This window comes from Ixodes scapularis, unplaced genomic scaffold, assembly GCF_016920785.2.
Source record: "Ixodes scapularis isolate PalLabHiFi unplaced genomic scaffold, ASM1692078v2 PGA_scaffold12__126_contigs__length_90152505, whole genome shotgun sequence".
NCBI classification, from domain to species: domain Eukaryota; kingdom Metazoa; phylum Arthropoda; class Arachnida; order Ixodida; family Ixodidae; genus Ixodes; species Ixodes scapularis.
In genome coordinates, this window is record NW_024609838.1 from 69,674,600 (window position 1) to 69,690,445 (window position 15,846).

Below are 15,846 nucleotides of genomic sequence, written 5' to 3' on the forward strand. Positions count from 1 at the left end.
ACGTAACTTACACAATATGATGGCCAACGAATGTACGTGACATTTATATTTACGCATCCCAGCAACCACATGAGGTGAGAAGACAGCAATGGTGTGTGTCGATACTAAAAAGTTTTAGTGGATCGTCTTTGGCTCTTGGATAACCGCACCCTACGATAATATATAAGCTATAACCTTTCTGTGAGCATTCTTGATCGAGTGCAGCTATCGAAGCGTCTGGTGTTATAGTTCAAAGTTGCTTAAATCGGTGCTATAGAACGTGCTGCCACTTTAAAGTATTATTGAGGCATTAAAAATAAAAAAATAAATAAATCAAATGTAGCCGATTTTTTTTAACATGATACGCGTTTGTAATTTGTCTTTGCAAACACATTTTAGGTATACTGCCACACAGCACGGACAAACTATTGCCGGTCTTTCTAATTTTGTTTTTTAGAAATAAATTATGTTTAGAAAACTGTCAATGCAACTATCGGACCTAAGTGGCAGAGCTCAGTGCTAGACAATACATGTTGCTGGGCAGAAATAGTAAATAGCGCCGATGTCGCGTTCGGGCTAAAAGTGCCACGTAATGCACGCGTACCGCTATAAGTGCGTCCGTACATTTCATCGAACGCCGTTTCATCAAAACCGTTTCATCGAAGCCGTTTCGTCGAACACCGTTTCATCGAACGCCGTTTCCTCGAACGCCGTTTCAAAGAAGCCGTTTCCTCGAACGCCTTTTCATCGAACAACGTTACAGTGTGTAATATTTAGGAATTTACTTTAATTTTTATACACAACTTCATCTAATTCTCTCCTTTTTTTTTTTTTTCTTTTGTTTCTGTTTTTATATCACTGGGTGCAGTGACGAGATAAGTTCCATCGTGAACATTTCCTGCTTCGAGAAGAAGCCTCCATGAAACAATGACCCCTCTCCATGTCACATAAAACAATTAAAAATGAGGCAAAAACAGAAAGCACGGACACTTAAAAGTGTTCTAAGTGTCTGTCCTTTATTTGCAGCGTCGTGGTTTCAGTCATATATGTATATGAGTAAAGATTTTCAGTAAGTCGCATACCCAATTGTTTTTAGTTCTTTTTATGCCAATTGCTTTTATCTTTAGTAATTTGACACCACCTTCAAAACAATTTCACAAGTGACTACCTTAGTCTTAACAAATGCAAGGCGAAACATCTATAAAGCACTGTTATGCCCCAAAACTCGGTACAGAGCCATAACAGAGAAATTCGATGAAACGGCCCTTAGCGATTCGATGAAACGGCGTTCGATGAAATGTCCGTTCATTCGATAAAACGACTTTCTATAAAATGGCGAAAAAGTGAGGTTCAGGCTTGGTCGGAGATAGCTATGGTTACACTCGTACGCTTTTTCAGTTCTATCTCGCATATATAAGCTTCTTGCTCAAATAAACATTGGCATCTGACTTTTCGCTCATATGGCCTTTAGCGCGACTGTTAAAGAGTTCTAAAACAGTCAAAGCAAAAGTGATTTAATTAGCTCGGGATTATAGGTTGAGCGAAATATTTACAAAGGTCGAGGTTCCCTGGGTCGTCTTTTGTATTCAATCCGCATATACTATGTCCCCCTGGCCGTATAACTCACCTGAACAAGCCATATAAACGTAGTTTTCAGCTTTTTTTAAATCTGCAAAGCTTAAGAAAACACACTTTATATTAATGATACATCAATCGCCGCACCAGTCTCTTCCATAAGGCTAATGTTAATAAAATAGTCACTGTGAAAGGTGCTTCCGACTTTGAGACGTAGCGAAGGTCAGCACTCCCGTTCCTCGTGCAGAAGTACCGTCAAACTGCAGAAATTCCCGTTGCCCCGTCAATCTTTCTGAAAGGATCGAATACCTCGGGACTCGTCAGACTTGGGGGCTGCGGTGGAAACAATGACGCCCTTTCCCTGGTGATGACTTTTTGAAAGATATCCCCTTTTGGTAGAGCCCGCCGCACTTCAGCATTGATAGCAGTAGAAACTTGCTCTTAAACGAGAAATATATTATAATCCAACATCGGACTATTCTACTAAATAAGACCTTGAAAATATAGCATACCTGAACAATTTGTAAAGGCGCATTTGGTAGTTCTGAGGGCCCTGCTTGATCTGACATCTCAACTGCCGAGAATATGGCCTTGTACTGTCTGGAAGATGATGTTGTTCCTCCAGAACGTGATTCCCTCGGCTTGACTCGTTTATTGTGACGGCGCGACCTCCACCTTCCCCATACACATCGCATTTCCAGTAGAATCTGCTGCCCGTTTTGCTTATCAACGACATAAGCGTAACCCTCAAAACAGAGTTTGGGCTTTCCTCGTGCTGCCTCCTGAATCTCCATTTCGGACTACTGGCCACTGATGATGGTGTCCATCTTATATATATATATATATATATATATATATATATATATATATATATATATATATATATATATATATATATATATATATATGGCTCACTTCCCCACCATGAAGAGATGATATTCGAATATCCTGATCCTGGAAGATACCCAAGTTTCTTGTATTGTGCATTAAGAGGCGGACAATTAAATAAGCTTTCTAGAAAGATAAACCTAGTGTATTAAACCCGTTTAGTTGTTGTTCATGTGTGTGAGGGGACAAAGAGCAATTCCATCCAGTGTGTCGTTGGAGGGAAACGGAAACGAAGGGGGGAACTGGGCCCGCGCATTTCTTTTACTGAATTCGATTCCTTCTTTTAAAGACGGACTATTGAACAAAAGCCCCCCGCTGTAAACCGACCCCAGGAGGATGCAAACATAGTTTCAGTCTTCAAGCGATGATCGACCATATACATAGCTTGCACTGACGTCACTTCGTTAGACATAACGGGGGAAAGGGCGCGTGAGGGGGTAGATCGTTCGAACTGTCGTCTGCTCTTTGAAACGTTTCTGCTTGTCGTCTGCTCTCTTAGACGACGTCGGCCCGTAGACCAAATGTTGTCCCGGTACTTGCGATAAGTAAGTGCAGGCCTCAAAAGACTTAAATTTGAAGGTTGGTAAGCAGGCTCGATATAAACAATAGATATATGAAGATGTTCATCATTGTTAACAGTGACCATCACCGACTTGTTATGCCTAATTCACTTGGTCCGATTATGCTTGCGATTTTCAGTATCGACGTTGACCATCTCAGCTACGGTTCACGCTTTTGCAGCTCGAGCGGCGTTGTGACTGAAAATTGTGAGCGAAATCTCGTCATGCGGATCAAGCATTAGCGTACATACTGCGGCATCCACGCAGAATGAATCGCCACGTCACATTATTCACACGAAGTATTGCGGTGTAACGAGCCTCGGTAATTTCGCTGACGCCGCTCGAGATAGTCAGACATCGCCAGGAAGACATAGAATCAACAATTTGAACGCGAAAAAGGGCAGGGGACTCACACCGACGCCGGCAACATCGCATTTCAATGGTTTGTTTATGGGCAACGGCGAGCTTCTTGCCCACACCCCCATCACGCATGCGCGGCGCCGGTGGCGTCCGCTAGGGGCATTCTGGTTTGTTTGTAAACACGAGTTGGTGTATAGCAAGTAGTTCAATATAGCAAAAAACATTTATAACAAACTTCCACGAGTTTGTTGTAAAGCGAGAGCTTCTCTTCCTTTGTCACCTCTTCACTTCCGCCTTTTAACATCGCTCTGGAAAGTTTTCTTTTTGTTGTTCCATGCGTGCAGTTTGTTTTCTTCGGCTTATCTCCCCTTCTGAATCGCTTCTCTTCGCTCAATTTTGTTTGCAACTTGAGTTTTTGGTATTTTTTCTTTCCTATTTCTTTTTTGGGGGAAGGAACAGGCTAGAAGATAATTGTTTGCGTGTTTTTGGAAGCCTTCCCGGAGGAAAAAAGTTTGATATAGCCAATATGTTGCTCGTTATAAAACATACTTTTTACATGCATTTTTATTTAAATTTTCTGTGATTTCCTATTAACAATTTGCTGTAAAGGGGTTCGTTCTAAACGGGTTTTACTGTATAGCTTGCTGCTTGTGCGAAGCTTGTTTTTGTTGAGCTCGTATAAAATCCATTTGTAGCCTCAAGTAGATGCTTTTTTGAAGACTTTCAGAGAGGGAGTCATCTAACAGTCCAACTATGAAGCAATCTTGAGCGAGGCTTAAGCGAGTTCTTTCAGAGCGCTATAGTCGCAGTGTTTTACCAGGTGATGTAAGCTGGGTCCTAAATGATTCTACTCTACGGTTTCTTGTTTTCTTTCATGAAATTTGGCTCATTCATAGATGACGTTTCGCTTTCCCATGAAGTGACTGAAAAAATCCTCAGACTTTCTCAAAGTTTCGCTTTTCTCAGTGTCCGAGAGGGATGAGGCTTCTAGGACATCTTCGGCATCATCACCAAGGAAACATACGAGCGCACCTACCTGCTCGCCAATATCGGCGTTGATGAGCTTGGACATGTTTCGATAGCAGGTGAATCTGCAGTGCCACCTGGCCAGTACTCTGGAGTGCAGAAATCGAACGGTGACGGAAAGGTTGCGGTCCGAGACGACGCTCTTTACCCCTGGCCTGGCTAGCCCCAGTGGTGAGCCCTGCGAGCTAGCTGTCTGGCATCCATATTGTGAACTGCATCAAGACACATCTTGCACCATGTAGCCGTATTCAGGAGGGACGTGACGAGGACACCACTACTGGGCTCAGGACACTAGCGTGTGTCCCTTTGCACCTCGTTCTCCTTTGTTCCATGCCTGTTGGCACGGCCTCTCCTTTGCACGACGGTGTATGAAAGATTGCTGAAATTGAACGGGTACTGCCGAACCTGGAGCGTGCATTTTGCCACGGGTGCATAGATTTTGTAAGCTTCTGAGGAGCCTTCCCCGCACCGCAAGTCCTCCTTTGGCAACAGTTTTCCAGCCTCAAAACCAAAACACCAAAGCTCTTAACACTGTACAACAGGTTGCACAAACCAGTTCAGAAATCGTCAATTCTTTAATAAAATTCTTTTATTTCAAAATAATTTCGGAAATATTCTCTCATGGATATCCCTTCGTCAAATATTTTGCTAGGGAATACATCTCACTCCGCATAACACTAGAGGATGGGCACAGACAGGCTTTGAGTAGTTTGAACTGCCGAATGCGCCCCAGTCTCAGTGTTTTCCCTTTTGAATTAGGAGGGGTGGCTGGCGCCCTCTGTCATCACGAGCCGAGCGAGCGCCGGCCGAGACGACCGTCCCGGCAAATTGACTACGAGACAGCACATGCATTCGCAAACACTACCAGGGAAGGATTTCATGCCGAAGGCACCCATGCTAACGCGAATTAGCAGAGTAAAAAGTTTGCTTCCCAGTAAAGTACTTGCTTTTGCTTTTTAGTAAAAGAACAAAGACGCGTGAAAGACGAGACACGGACGACTATTCTTCGATTTACCGAGGGCCGTTGCGAAAAAGGAAGACGGAGGCCAGCCCTCATGCACGCACCCCAGCCAAGATTACTCCCGTTGCAATAACACGTAGAAGACAAGGCCCAAGCATGACGTCATCGTTAGCGGACCTCCAACCGGCCCCAAGCGCGAACACATTGAAACTTGACAGGAGACGCCTAAAAACGGCATGCAGGTAAGTCTCGGTGCCGCCGCATGCTAGCATTGCCCTCATTGCGAAATGCACCGGTAGCCAACGCTGACGCAAGCTGGGCGGTGCTGCACGAATTCACTAATGACGACGTCTGGGGGTGGAGAGAATGCAGTCCTTGTCTTCTAGGCGATATTGGTTTCGGTCATAATGTCGGTTTCTCCAGTTTCACCACGAATATGAGAGCAGAATGGCAGTGTGGTTGTACGTGCTGCGTTGCACTTTCAACAATATCCATCAAATTGGGCCCCGTCAGCCATCCGTCCTCCTTTTCTGAGGATTGCCCAACTGCAGATATGCGGAGCCCGTCGCTTATTGCTCCTTCACCGTCTCTCGCCCCGCAGTTTACTCCGACAACACGCTTCCCCCCCCCCCCCCGAAGCGCCGAGGGGGAACCTCACAGGCATTCTTGGGAGGAGCGAGCGAATACATCTTGCAACTTTTAACGAGAACATCCGACAACGTATCAACATCCGTAACAAAAAGGCAAGAACATGCAGATTCTCACACTAACTCTATCAGACCATCGTGCATGCAGCAGTCAGAGAACCTGGGCACTGTACGGGAAATTCTTTATGAGGAAACTTTTTGTGCGAAATTTCTCGCAAGAAGTGCTTCATTCCTTACGATGAATCGAGCATTAAGGGAGGCAGCAAAATTATTTCTCCTACTGGAGACGTATTAATTGCAGCTCGGTGAAACTAGCAGTAATGTAGTAAGCTGGGTGGGGTGGTGATCATTTAAAACATAATGAAATATGACAACTCACAAAAGGTATGGACAAAGAGAAGTAACATGGAACAGGCACTGACACCCAGCTGAGATAAATTAATGAAAGAGAAGAAAGACAATGCAAACGAGCAAAGGAATCACATTCTTTCTCCTCTTCGTTTCCCGTTCTCGTCGTCAATGTTAAAGGGGTTAGGACACAAAAAATTACACAGGTAGACTATTCTTGAAATGGAATGTTCATGGGTTACTTAGTATATAGGTACATCAAGCTGTGCGATTTTCACAGCTCTAGTAATTCAAATAATCAGTTTATGAATGTTGATCATTTTCGTCTCACGACGACGCAACAATGCAACAATGCTCACCATGGTGCCCATAAACAACATCATCATCATACTTAGTGTAACTCTTTCATTCTAGGCACCCCATGATTACCTCGCCACGGTGCAATCACACGCCCTCGCTCTCATCCCTTCTTTTTGACCTTCCACCTTGCATGCATGTGCGCGATCGTAGCAGGCGACGGCGAGTTCATCTGTAATGATCTCGTCGTCGTCGCTGGAGCTGGTCACGAGCCGTTTGAAGTTAAAAGAACCAGTTCCCAACATCTTTTGATAGCATCACTCTCGTCGCTACTGCAATCAGTGTTGAACACTTCGAAGAAATGAGCAATGCCGCAGATGTCTCCGTCTCCGAACCGCGTGCTTGAAACACGGAAGGTAAACGTGCAAGCTGAAGCGCTATATGCCGAGAGAGCCAAGTCTGCGAGTGCGTACGAGGGGACGTTGCGCATTGGGCGGACGTCGTCACCGACCCAACAAGCACGACCACATTGTCGAATCGGGTGGGTTTGAGGGTCCTGCACAGAAATTCATTTATCTACCAAACTATTGCGCCATTTTCGAGACAAATTTAGTCGGATCATAGGAACATACGATGGGTCCTGGCAGTATATTCATCTCATCTTTTATTTTTGCCATGCCCTAACCCCTGTAAGTACTAATCAGAATAGAACACTCTGCAGGCTTAGTGCCATGTGTCGTTAGTTTTACTATGTACGAGGCATAATAATGAGTGGGTTCCTTTGAGGAGCTTCAGAGTAGAAATGCATCGTCCTGTGCGAGCACGCAGAGAGGCGTTTGCACAAGACCGCAAACTCGTACGCAACACTTCGGTAGACAACAATTCCTTGCTTTATTTTCTACTTGTTTCCTCTTTCTTCTATTTCATAATAAATCTCAGTTGTGAGTCAGCATCTGTTTGCTCAGTGTTTTTTCTTTGTCCAGGTCTTTTGTGTGCTGTCCTTCATTATGCGGCACTAGCAGTTTGTTTTGCGCAACTAACTACCCAATTGGAGCGTAAGAATCGCTCCTCCTATTGGTTACTTACTCACTTCGCTCCAGCAGGTCTGTTGAAGGAGCGTTTGGGCGTCCCGCAATCTATGGGATGAGGCCGACCAACAGCCTCACAAATACAATCGCTTCGGCGAAACGTTTCACTTCTAATCCTCGCATAACTGTGAGGTGCGCATAAAATGACTCGGTGCGCTCTAAGACTAGCTGTACCTGTCTCGAGCTAACCAGGCTTTTTCTCGGCCATGCTCGAAACACACTGAATGCCAACCTCGATCGAGGAGACTCAACAAAAGCTGCGCAGGGTCCGAAGGCAACTAAAACCCTCCGAACGTTTTGAAACCACAGCTGCAAAAGAATTGGAAAGAAAACGACATGCGAGCGCGTCATGCAGTACGCAACGGACAACATCTGGGCTAAAATTGCCTGCAACAGCAAACATGTGTCCTGAAACGTGGGTGAAGTTGGGCACGCCCTAAAGGGGGCTATGCCGCCGGTCCCTCGGTCGGAGCATGACCCTATCCCCCCCCTCCCCCCTCCCCAAACACACTGCTTGGTCCCCCGTCGTTGGAGGCCAACGTTACTAGACCAACTCAGTTGCGGAACTCCTACGAAAGAAGGAACCTTCCTCTCCCTTCCAAAGCCACCACCCGTCGATTAAAGAGTCATCTGGTAGCTCAAAACTGTATTCTTTGGAGAAGCTAAAGCACCCCAATGTGTTTGTGTTCATTTGACAAGTAGCGTCAAATCCGCCAATGCACGAGGGCCATGTCCCGTGTGCTTCTTGGAAGCAAATGGTGGCGCAGCACTGAAATGAGCCAGTATTGGAAGTGAATTGTGGCTGAGCACTCGCTCGAGCCATGTGTCTTGTATGCTTGTGCCAGAGTAGTTGTTAGTGCTTAAAGGGACACTAAAGTGTTTTGAGATTCTCATTTTGTGGTCATAACTCAATCTATGAGCTCTAATCATATTCAAAAAAAAAATAATTACATTCATGTGCGACAGATTTGCATATTAAAATAGCAATCAACAATAGCAACGCTTACCGTTGCTGCAAAACGACAGATGGCACTACTGAACCTTGCCTTGCTGAATATAGTGGAACAACAGACGGCGCTTGTCAGCCGCTTCTTGCAAGCGATGGGTTCCCGCATGTGTAAGTGGCACACAAACCCCGCTCACTTGCGCGTGAGCTTGTCGCTCGCGAGTGGCTGACAAGCGCTATCAATCGTTCAACCATATTCAGCAAGGTTCAGTAGAGCCATTTGTTGTTCTGCACCAACCGTACGTGTCGGGAACTATGATCACTTTTTTAGTCTAAGATTTGAAATTACGACTTGTTACATACGGTAATACATATTCCTGGTTTCTTGTGACATTACCTAACGTTTGTGTGATGCTCTTTTAATATTTTTCACTGTAAACATTCTTACGTTCTACTACAAACCGTAAGCGATGTTTGTGACGGACTACGTGTCTTTCATGTTTTAGTGTAGGTGTAGATATGGGATGTAATAACTTCTATTTTATGTGAACCTGAACTGTCTTTTTACAGTTATTGATATATGTGCAGACTACTTTTTTTCTCCCATCTTTTTTTCTGTATTTTTCTTTTTTTTGTGTTGAAGTGCATGCATGTGTGCTGCTGGACCTGCCTCATGTCGGCCATGTACCGCGTCGAGCGACTCGTTCGCCTTCTGTACCAGGGACCATTTCAAGGAGAGTAATCTTGTCTTTAAAAAGTAAAATGATTTGATTTGATTTAATTTTTTAAGATGCTTAGTGCTCGTAGATTGAGTTATGACCATAAAATGAGTATCTCAAAACGCACTTTAATGCCCCTTTAAACCCTAGTTACACATTTAACTGCAGTTATGTGCGGCAGAAGTCAGACTTAACTGCGGTTAAGGGTTCCCAGGTAACTAGGGTATTAGAAGAAATGCGAAAAGCGAATTTTCTCAAGTGGCTTTAGAAGTCACGGTGAAGTGCCACCTAGATGCTGCACATCAAAATCTGTGTAATACACTAGCTACCGTAGCAGTCGTATCCCAACCAGTGGTGCTTCATACGACGGGAGGTGAACCTTTGGAAAAGAGAGAGAGTACCGCTCCTGGAAGCGGCGTCTACAGGCAGTTCCGCAACTGAGTAGATCTGGCAGCTTGGTCAGAGACCCACAGCCCCAAAGACAGCCCTGGAGTCGCCGCTGTGAGTCCCCGCTCCCAGGGAGGCGGCCGTGATGCGCACTCCCGGCGGCATTGCTCCTGGCTCAAAATCTATCTTCTCGCTGTACTTGGCCATGAGGAAGAGCAAGGCCACACCCACAATGATGCCCACATTCTGCAGCAGGAACACACGCACCTGAAAAGAGAGAGAGAAAGTGAGGTGCCGAGGGCCCCTCTCCCCACTGCTGCGGTGCCAGAGCGTGTCTCCGATCGGCGCATTTACTGTGTCCTTGAAAGTCGTCCCTCAATTTCTACTCGACGACGACGTAGAAGCGCTAAGCTGTGATCACACTGCCAATACATCATACCAAAGACAGTCTACAGACACTGTCTGAGCCACGCCACCGCGCTCCCCCATAGAATTTTCCTTTAGCATCGGGATTTATTTGAACACGGCGCCCGACACAATGCCATGTCCTCGACTGCCGATCGTTTTTTTTAACCCTTTCATGGTCACTGACGAACCTGTACGTCAGTACGGGTGCGTCCCGCATGGTTCCTGATATACATGTACGTCCGCGACTGCGCATTCAAAAATTCCCCCCTCTGCGTGAACGGGTGCGTTCACGGTGACGCGTTGCGATCTGACAGGTTTGTAGGGAACTACGACCATATATCTATATTCATATATCCATATTTATTGAATTGTTTTGGAGGGGCTTTTGAAATTGTGAAACTAGACGCTCTGTGTACGCAATAACTTTCGAGATGGCTGCGCGTGCCGGCTGCTCCGGAGGTAGCGGAGATTGCAGCAATGGCTCTTTGGGTTCAGATTCTAAACCCTTCCCAGACTTGAGTCAAATGACAGCTCGACATCCGATGAACAACTGCAAACCAGCTTGGAGTCAAAGTCCGACACAGCCGCACCGTCTGCTGCACATATCGGAAGCGGGCGCGTCAAAACGAAACAGAATAAAAAAAAGGTGACGACTTCTCCCCATCTATAGTTCTATTTGACGCATCGCGATTCCGGTCAGCCTGCAGGCACTCTACTCCAGCCAGATGTGAAAGAAGCAGAATATTTCAAACTCCACTTCAATGAGAGAGTTGTGTTTGATTACAGACAGGACGAATGGCTACGTGCATCAGCTGATTGCGCAGCCCGACCTCGCACGCGAATCCCGACTGAAAGCATGGGTAGGCGTTGGTCTCCAGATCTACTGCTTTCTGGCAGCTGTTCTGCTGATGGGGCTCGTCCAAAAAAATGCTGCGAGGGATTACTGGACCACCGACCCAATGACTGAGACCCCTTTTCTCTCAACGCTCTTCTCAGTATTGCTTCTGCCTTTTGCTAAGAGTGCTTCCTTTCAGTGCCAGCACTGATGCAGCAGATCGACTAAGAAAAATTAGTCCACCCATGGAAACACTTCAGGCAAAGTTTGCGAATATGCTGGTCCCATACCAAGATTTCTGTATTGACGAGTTGATGATGAAGAGGACGACTTTCATTTCGTAAGTACCTTCCTTCAAAAAGGCACCGTTTTGGAGTGAAGATGTTTGTTCTGTGCGAAGTGATGACCGGATACATCTTGAGGTTTATCGTGTGTACCGGAGCTTCCATGACAATGATGATGATGAAGGAGGTGGGATTTTCGGGCTCGGTTGTCCTCGAGTTGCTCAACCACTATCTCGGAAAGGAGCATTCCCTTTTTGAAGGCAACTAGTACTCCAGTCCAGCACTTTTCCAGTACCCTCAAAGAAAGCAAACCAATGCTTGCGGAATGGTTCGACAAAACAAAAAAAGACTTCCCAAATTAAAAAAAAAAAAAATGAGAAAGAGAGAAGTATAGTTCTTTCACACCGATACACTTCCAGGGGTGAGACAGATGAAACAGGTTTTGGAGCAATTTTTGGAGCAGAAAAATCTGGATTTTGGAGCAGCTTAAGAGCACAAAATTCTCGTTTGAAGCAGCAATTTATGCATTTTGGAGCAACTTCGAAGCACAAAAGTCTACAGTTTGGAGCAGATTAGGAGCAGAAAATGTTCTAGCAGCCTATCAAATTTAAATCATAAAAAATCTGAAATAAATCACATAAATCAGACTTTCATTTTTAATCGTTATTTTTGTCCACCCTAGTTCCAATAAGTCATCAGCGCCGATACACACAGAGACAAAAAAAAAGAGAAAAAACGCGAATTTCATGCGCATAGATGAGGACAGGAAACACAGGCTTGCTGCAGTTAGGTGGGCACCAGGTACCTCAAGCTTATACGAACTGGTGCCAAAGCGCAATTGTAGTGCAAAACTGTTTAAAGCTGTGATTCGAGAGCATGAACAGGGAAGCACGGTTTACTACAACCAGACATCGATCTGATGCTCGTACAAAGCACGTGGAGATAGAAAAAAAAAAACTCACCACAAAAGTGAGTTTTAAGGTAAATAGTGAATTGATAGAAAAACTATGAGCACCACATGCACGCTAAATATGGGTGTGTGACCGATTCATTCAATTGCGAACGCACTGGAAGCACGTGTGTGATAACTGAAAGTACTCACGGTGACGGTGCCGTCCATTTTGACGAGATTACGGACACGAATGATCAATTACACAATGGAGGCGCTCAATAGCACTTTTAAGAAAAGGTTTGCTCTCACAACGAAAGAAATACTTAGGTTTGCTCATCTTGATAGCTTGTGCGTCGTACCTCCCGCAGCCAGACAGCGAGACCGCGTGACAGCTCACCATGCAGTCACAAATGACCAGAGGTCGGCATTTTAGGTCGCCCTCACTCACCCTCACCCTCACAGCCACACTCACCTAAGCCCCTCACTCACCCTCACCCTCACAGCTACACTCACCTTCAGCCCCTCACTCACCCTCACCCTCACACTCACACTCACCTTCAGCCCTTCACTCACCCTCACTGAACCTCACGGCCCTCACGCACTCACCGCCCTCACGGCCCTCACCGCCCTCACGGCCCTCACGCCCCTCACTCACTCACCGCCCTCACGCCACTCACGGCCCTCACAGCCCTCACCGCCCTCACGGCCCTCACGGCCCTCACGCACTCATAGCCCTCACGCCACTCACCGCCCTCACGGCCCTCACGCCACTCACCGCCCTCACGCCACTCACCGCCCTCGCGGCACTCACACCCCTCACGCCCCTCACGCACTCATGACCTTCACGCCACTCAGGCCAGCTTCAGATGGGGCGATTTTGCCCAGAAACTTTACGTCGCAACACCAGCAACACGGGCCGCCCGCGATCGCATGCAGCAACCAATTGCTGCAATTTGCCATCGTCATCATAAAATTTTATTTTTCTTGCGCTATTTGGACACAATTACGCGTTATAAACGTGTTTTTATGCATTTAAACCTCGTTAAGAATGCTAATGCACTTTTCTGAAACAGTTTATTTCCAAAAAACGATCGAGTTCAAACCAGAACCAAATCTTTCGGTGTCATAATCACCGGCACGAGGTATCACATGAAAATTTTGCGTCCCTGATTGGATGCAGCCGCTTCAAACGTATTCGAATTGCTCCGAGTTGCTTGCTTATTTCGAGCCGGACCCGATCTCAGCAATTCGTGTCGATCTAGGGAAAGCTGGAGAACAACCCGCCATTAACACCAAAATTGCTGAGAAAGATGCTCGATCTGAAGGGGTTTCACGCACTCACCGCCCTCATGGCCCTCATTGCCCTCACCGCCCTCACGGCCCTCACCGCCCTCACCACCCTCACCGCCCTCACCGCCCTCACCGCCCTCACGCACTCATAGCCCTCACGCCACTCACCCCCCTCACTGCCCTCACGGCCCTCACCGCCCTCACCGCCCTCACCGCCCTCACGGCCCTCACGGCCCTCACCGCCCTCATGGCCCTCACCGCCCTCACGGCCCTCACGGCCCTCACAGCCCTCACGGCCCTCACTCACCCTCACACTCATGAATTTTCCTGGTTCAGAAACTCACTCACCCTCACCTCACCTGTGAGGATGAGGGTGAGTGAGGGTAAATGAGGGCCCTCATGAGTGAGGTTTGCCGAGGTATGCAAATGACAGCGGAACGTAGTAGGAAAATCGGGAAAAGACCACGTATCATATATATATATAGAAGACTACAGCTGAAATCTTCGAATCCGGCGGTTGCTTGCGCCACCCTGTGCCTGTGCCGTGTACTTTACTACGACGATATTGAATGTTGCCAATCAAGCTCTCGTTTCCTGCAAAATCTAGCTTCGCCGCAAACTTTTTTTTTTAGTTTTTGAGTTACCTTGGCACAAAGTGGCGCAATTTCGACCGATTTCGCGTTTTTGGCACAACTATGCGCAGAAAACTGGGTTTGTATCAAAATGGCGCAATTGGCGCAGATGTCACACCCCTGCACTTTTGGCACTGAAATGGAGTGACAAAAGGGAAGTACATATGTTGACCTCGATGCATGGAGCTTGTCTTGAGGACACTGACAAGGTGGACAGAAGAACAGGCACTCCACAGAAAACGCCAGCATGCGTACTCAAGTACAACCAGAAGATGGGACTCGTGGACAAAATGGACATGCAGTCAAGCTTCACTGAAAGCATCAGGGAGACGCTGAAGTGGTATGGTAAAAGGTGTTTCTTTCACCTTCTGGATATGTCTCTGTTGGATGCTTTCCTTCTTCATCGTGAAAGGAGTGCCCAGAAGATTACATTCTCCGAGGTCAGAAGGGTTGTATACCAGCTTGTTTAGGAGCATCACACCGGGAGGCGGAAGAGTGGAAGGCCCAGCAGAGACAATCCAACAAGACTGACAGCCCAACATTTCCTCGAGAGGGTGCCACAAACCTCAGCGAAAGGCAGCCGCACCCAACGAATGTGCCACGTGTGTGCCAACACAGCTCTCAGACCAAAGCAAAAGTCAGAACACAAGGTTCATGTGCACCAACTGTGACAAGGGCCTGTGTGTGGAACCCTGCTTCAAGGACTGCCACACTTTAAAGAAGTACTAGAAAGTTGACAATTCGAAGCTTTAGTCCTTTTTGGTTTGTTCTACCTCGAGCGAGCGTGCCGCAGATCTTTTAAAAGTTTGTGTTACTATTTATTTTAAGCCTTACATTTTTTTTATGCAACAATAAACTAGCGTATTCTCTTTGCTATCGCACCGAGTAAAAAACCCCGACCATGGGGGTGCGCCTTTAAACAAAAAATGCAATCTGAAAGGATTAAATGCGGTTCTCGGCCGACAAAATACTTGCATGCGGCGAGACACGGAGGGGAAACGTAAAGAGGAAGACATGACAAAGCCCTCTGTCCCATCTCCCTATTTATGTTTCCTTTCTGTCGTGCCATCCGACATCATGCGTGCAAACAACTAGCTCGCCAAATGATCTTGATGCTCAGTTTGGCCACTGCTCACGTGTTTACTAACGTGATGTTGCACCTAGTAGATGAGCGTATGAAAGGGAGGGGGACAACCAAAATTTGCCCAATGCGCTCGATAGCGTAAGGCCGGCCCCGACGATACCGTCGAATTGGGCACACGAAAGCCATCTATACAAATGTATGAAGCAAACTTATTTCCAATATGCCATTTCTGCAGAGAATTCTGTTGCACTGTGTCCTTTGTATGAAGTACGAACGATGTGACCGAAATTCAAGCTGTTGCCTGCTGCAATCCTGGCAGTGTGAAAGCAGCGGTGGTAGGTGCGGCGGACACCCGTTACGCCACAAATCACTCTCCGGCTCTCCGGTTCACAGAAGCTTCGGCAGCTGGGAGTTGGGACGCTGCGACGACGGAGACGCTCGGATTCGTTCCCGTTCTTCACCGCAACTAGTGCGACCGGCCAGTGACACGTTGGATCCCGCAACATTATTTGTTGCCACTTCGGGATTACTTTCGTCTTGTGTCTTCGGGTAAATCCGAGGAACTCAAAATTCAAGGTCACGACGGCAAAATAAGAAGCAATGAAAAGCCAAAAAGACACTATTTTCAAATAAATTGTGC

General features: G+C 46.6%; 1 protein-coding gene across 1 annotated transcript in view; it reads right to left on the minus strand.

Annotated features, from left to right (window-relative positions):
- Positions 1-4,959: 4,959 nt before the first annotated feature.
- Positions 4,960-15,846, minus strand: part of LOC8042515 (metal cation symporter ZIP14) — a 69,733-nt gene continuing 58,846 nt past the window's right edge. The window contains exon 9 of the mRNA XM_029976109.4: positions 4,960-10,048. Coding sequence (XP_029831969.3) covers positions 9,854-10,048 — 195 coding nt within the window. The 3' untranslated portion in view covers positions 4,960-9,853. The remainder of the gene's footprint in view (positions 10,049-15,846) is intronic.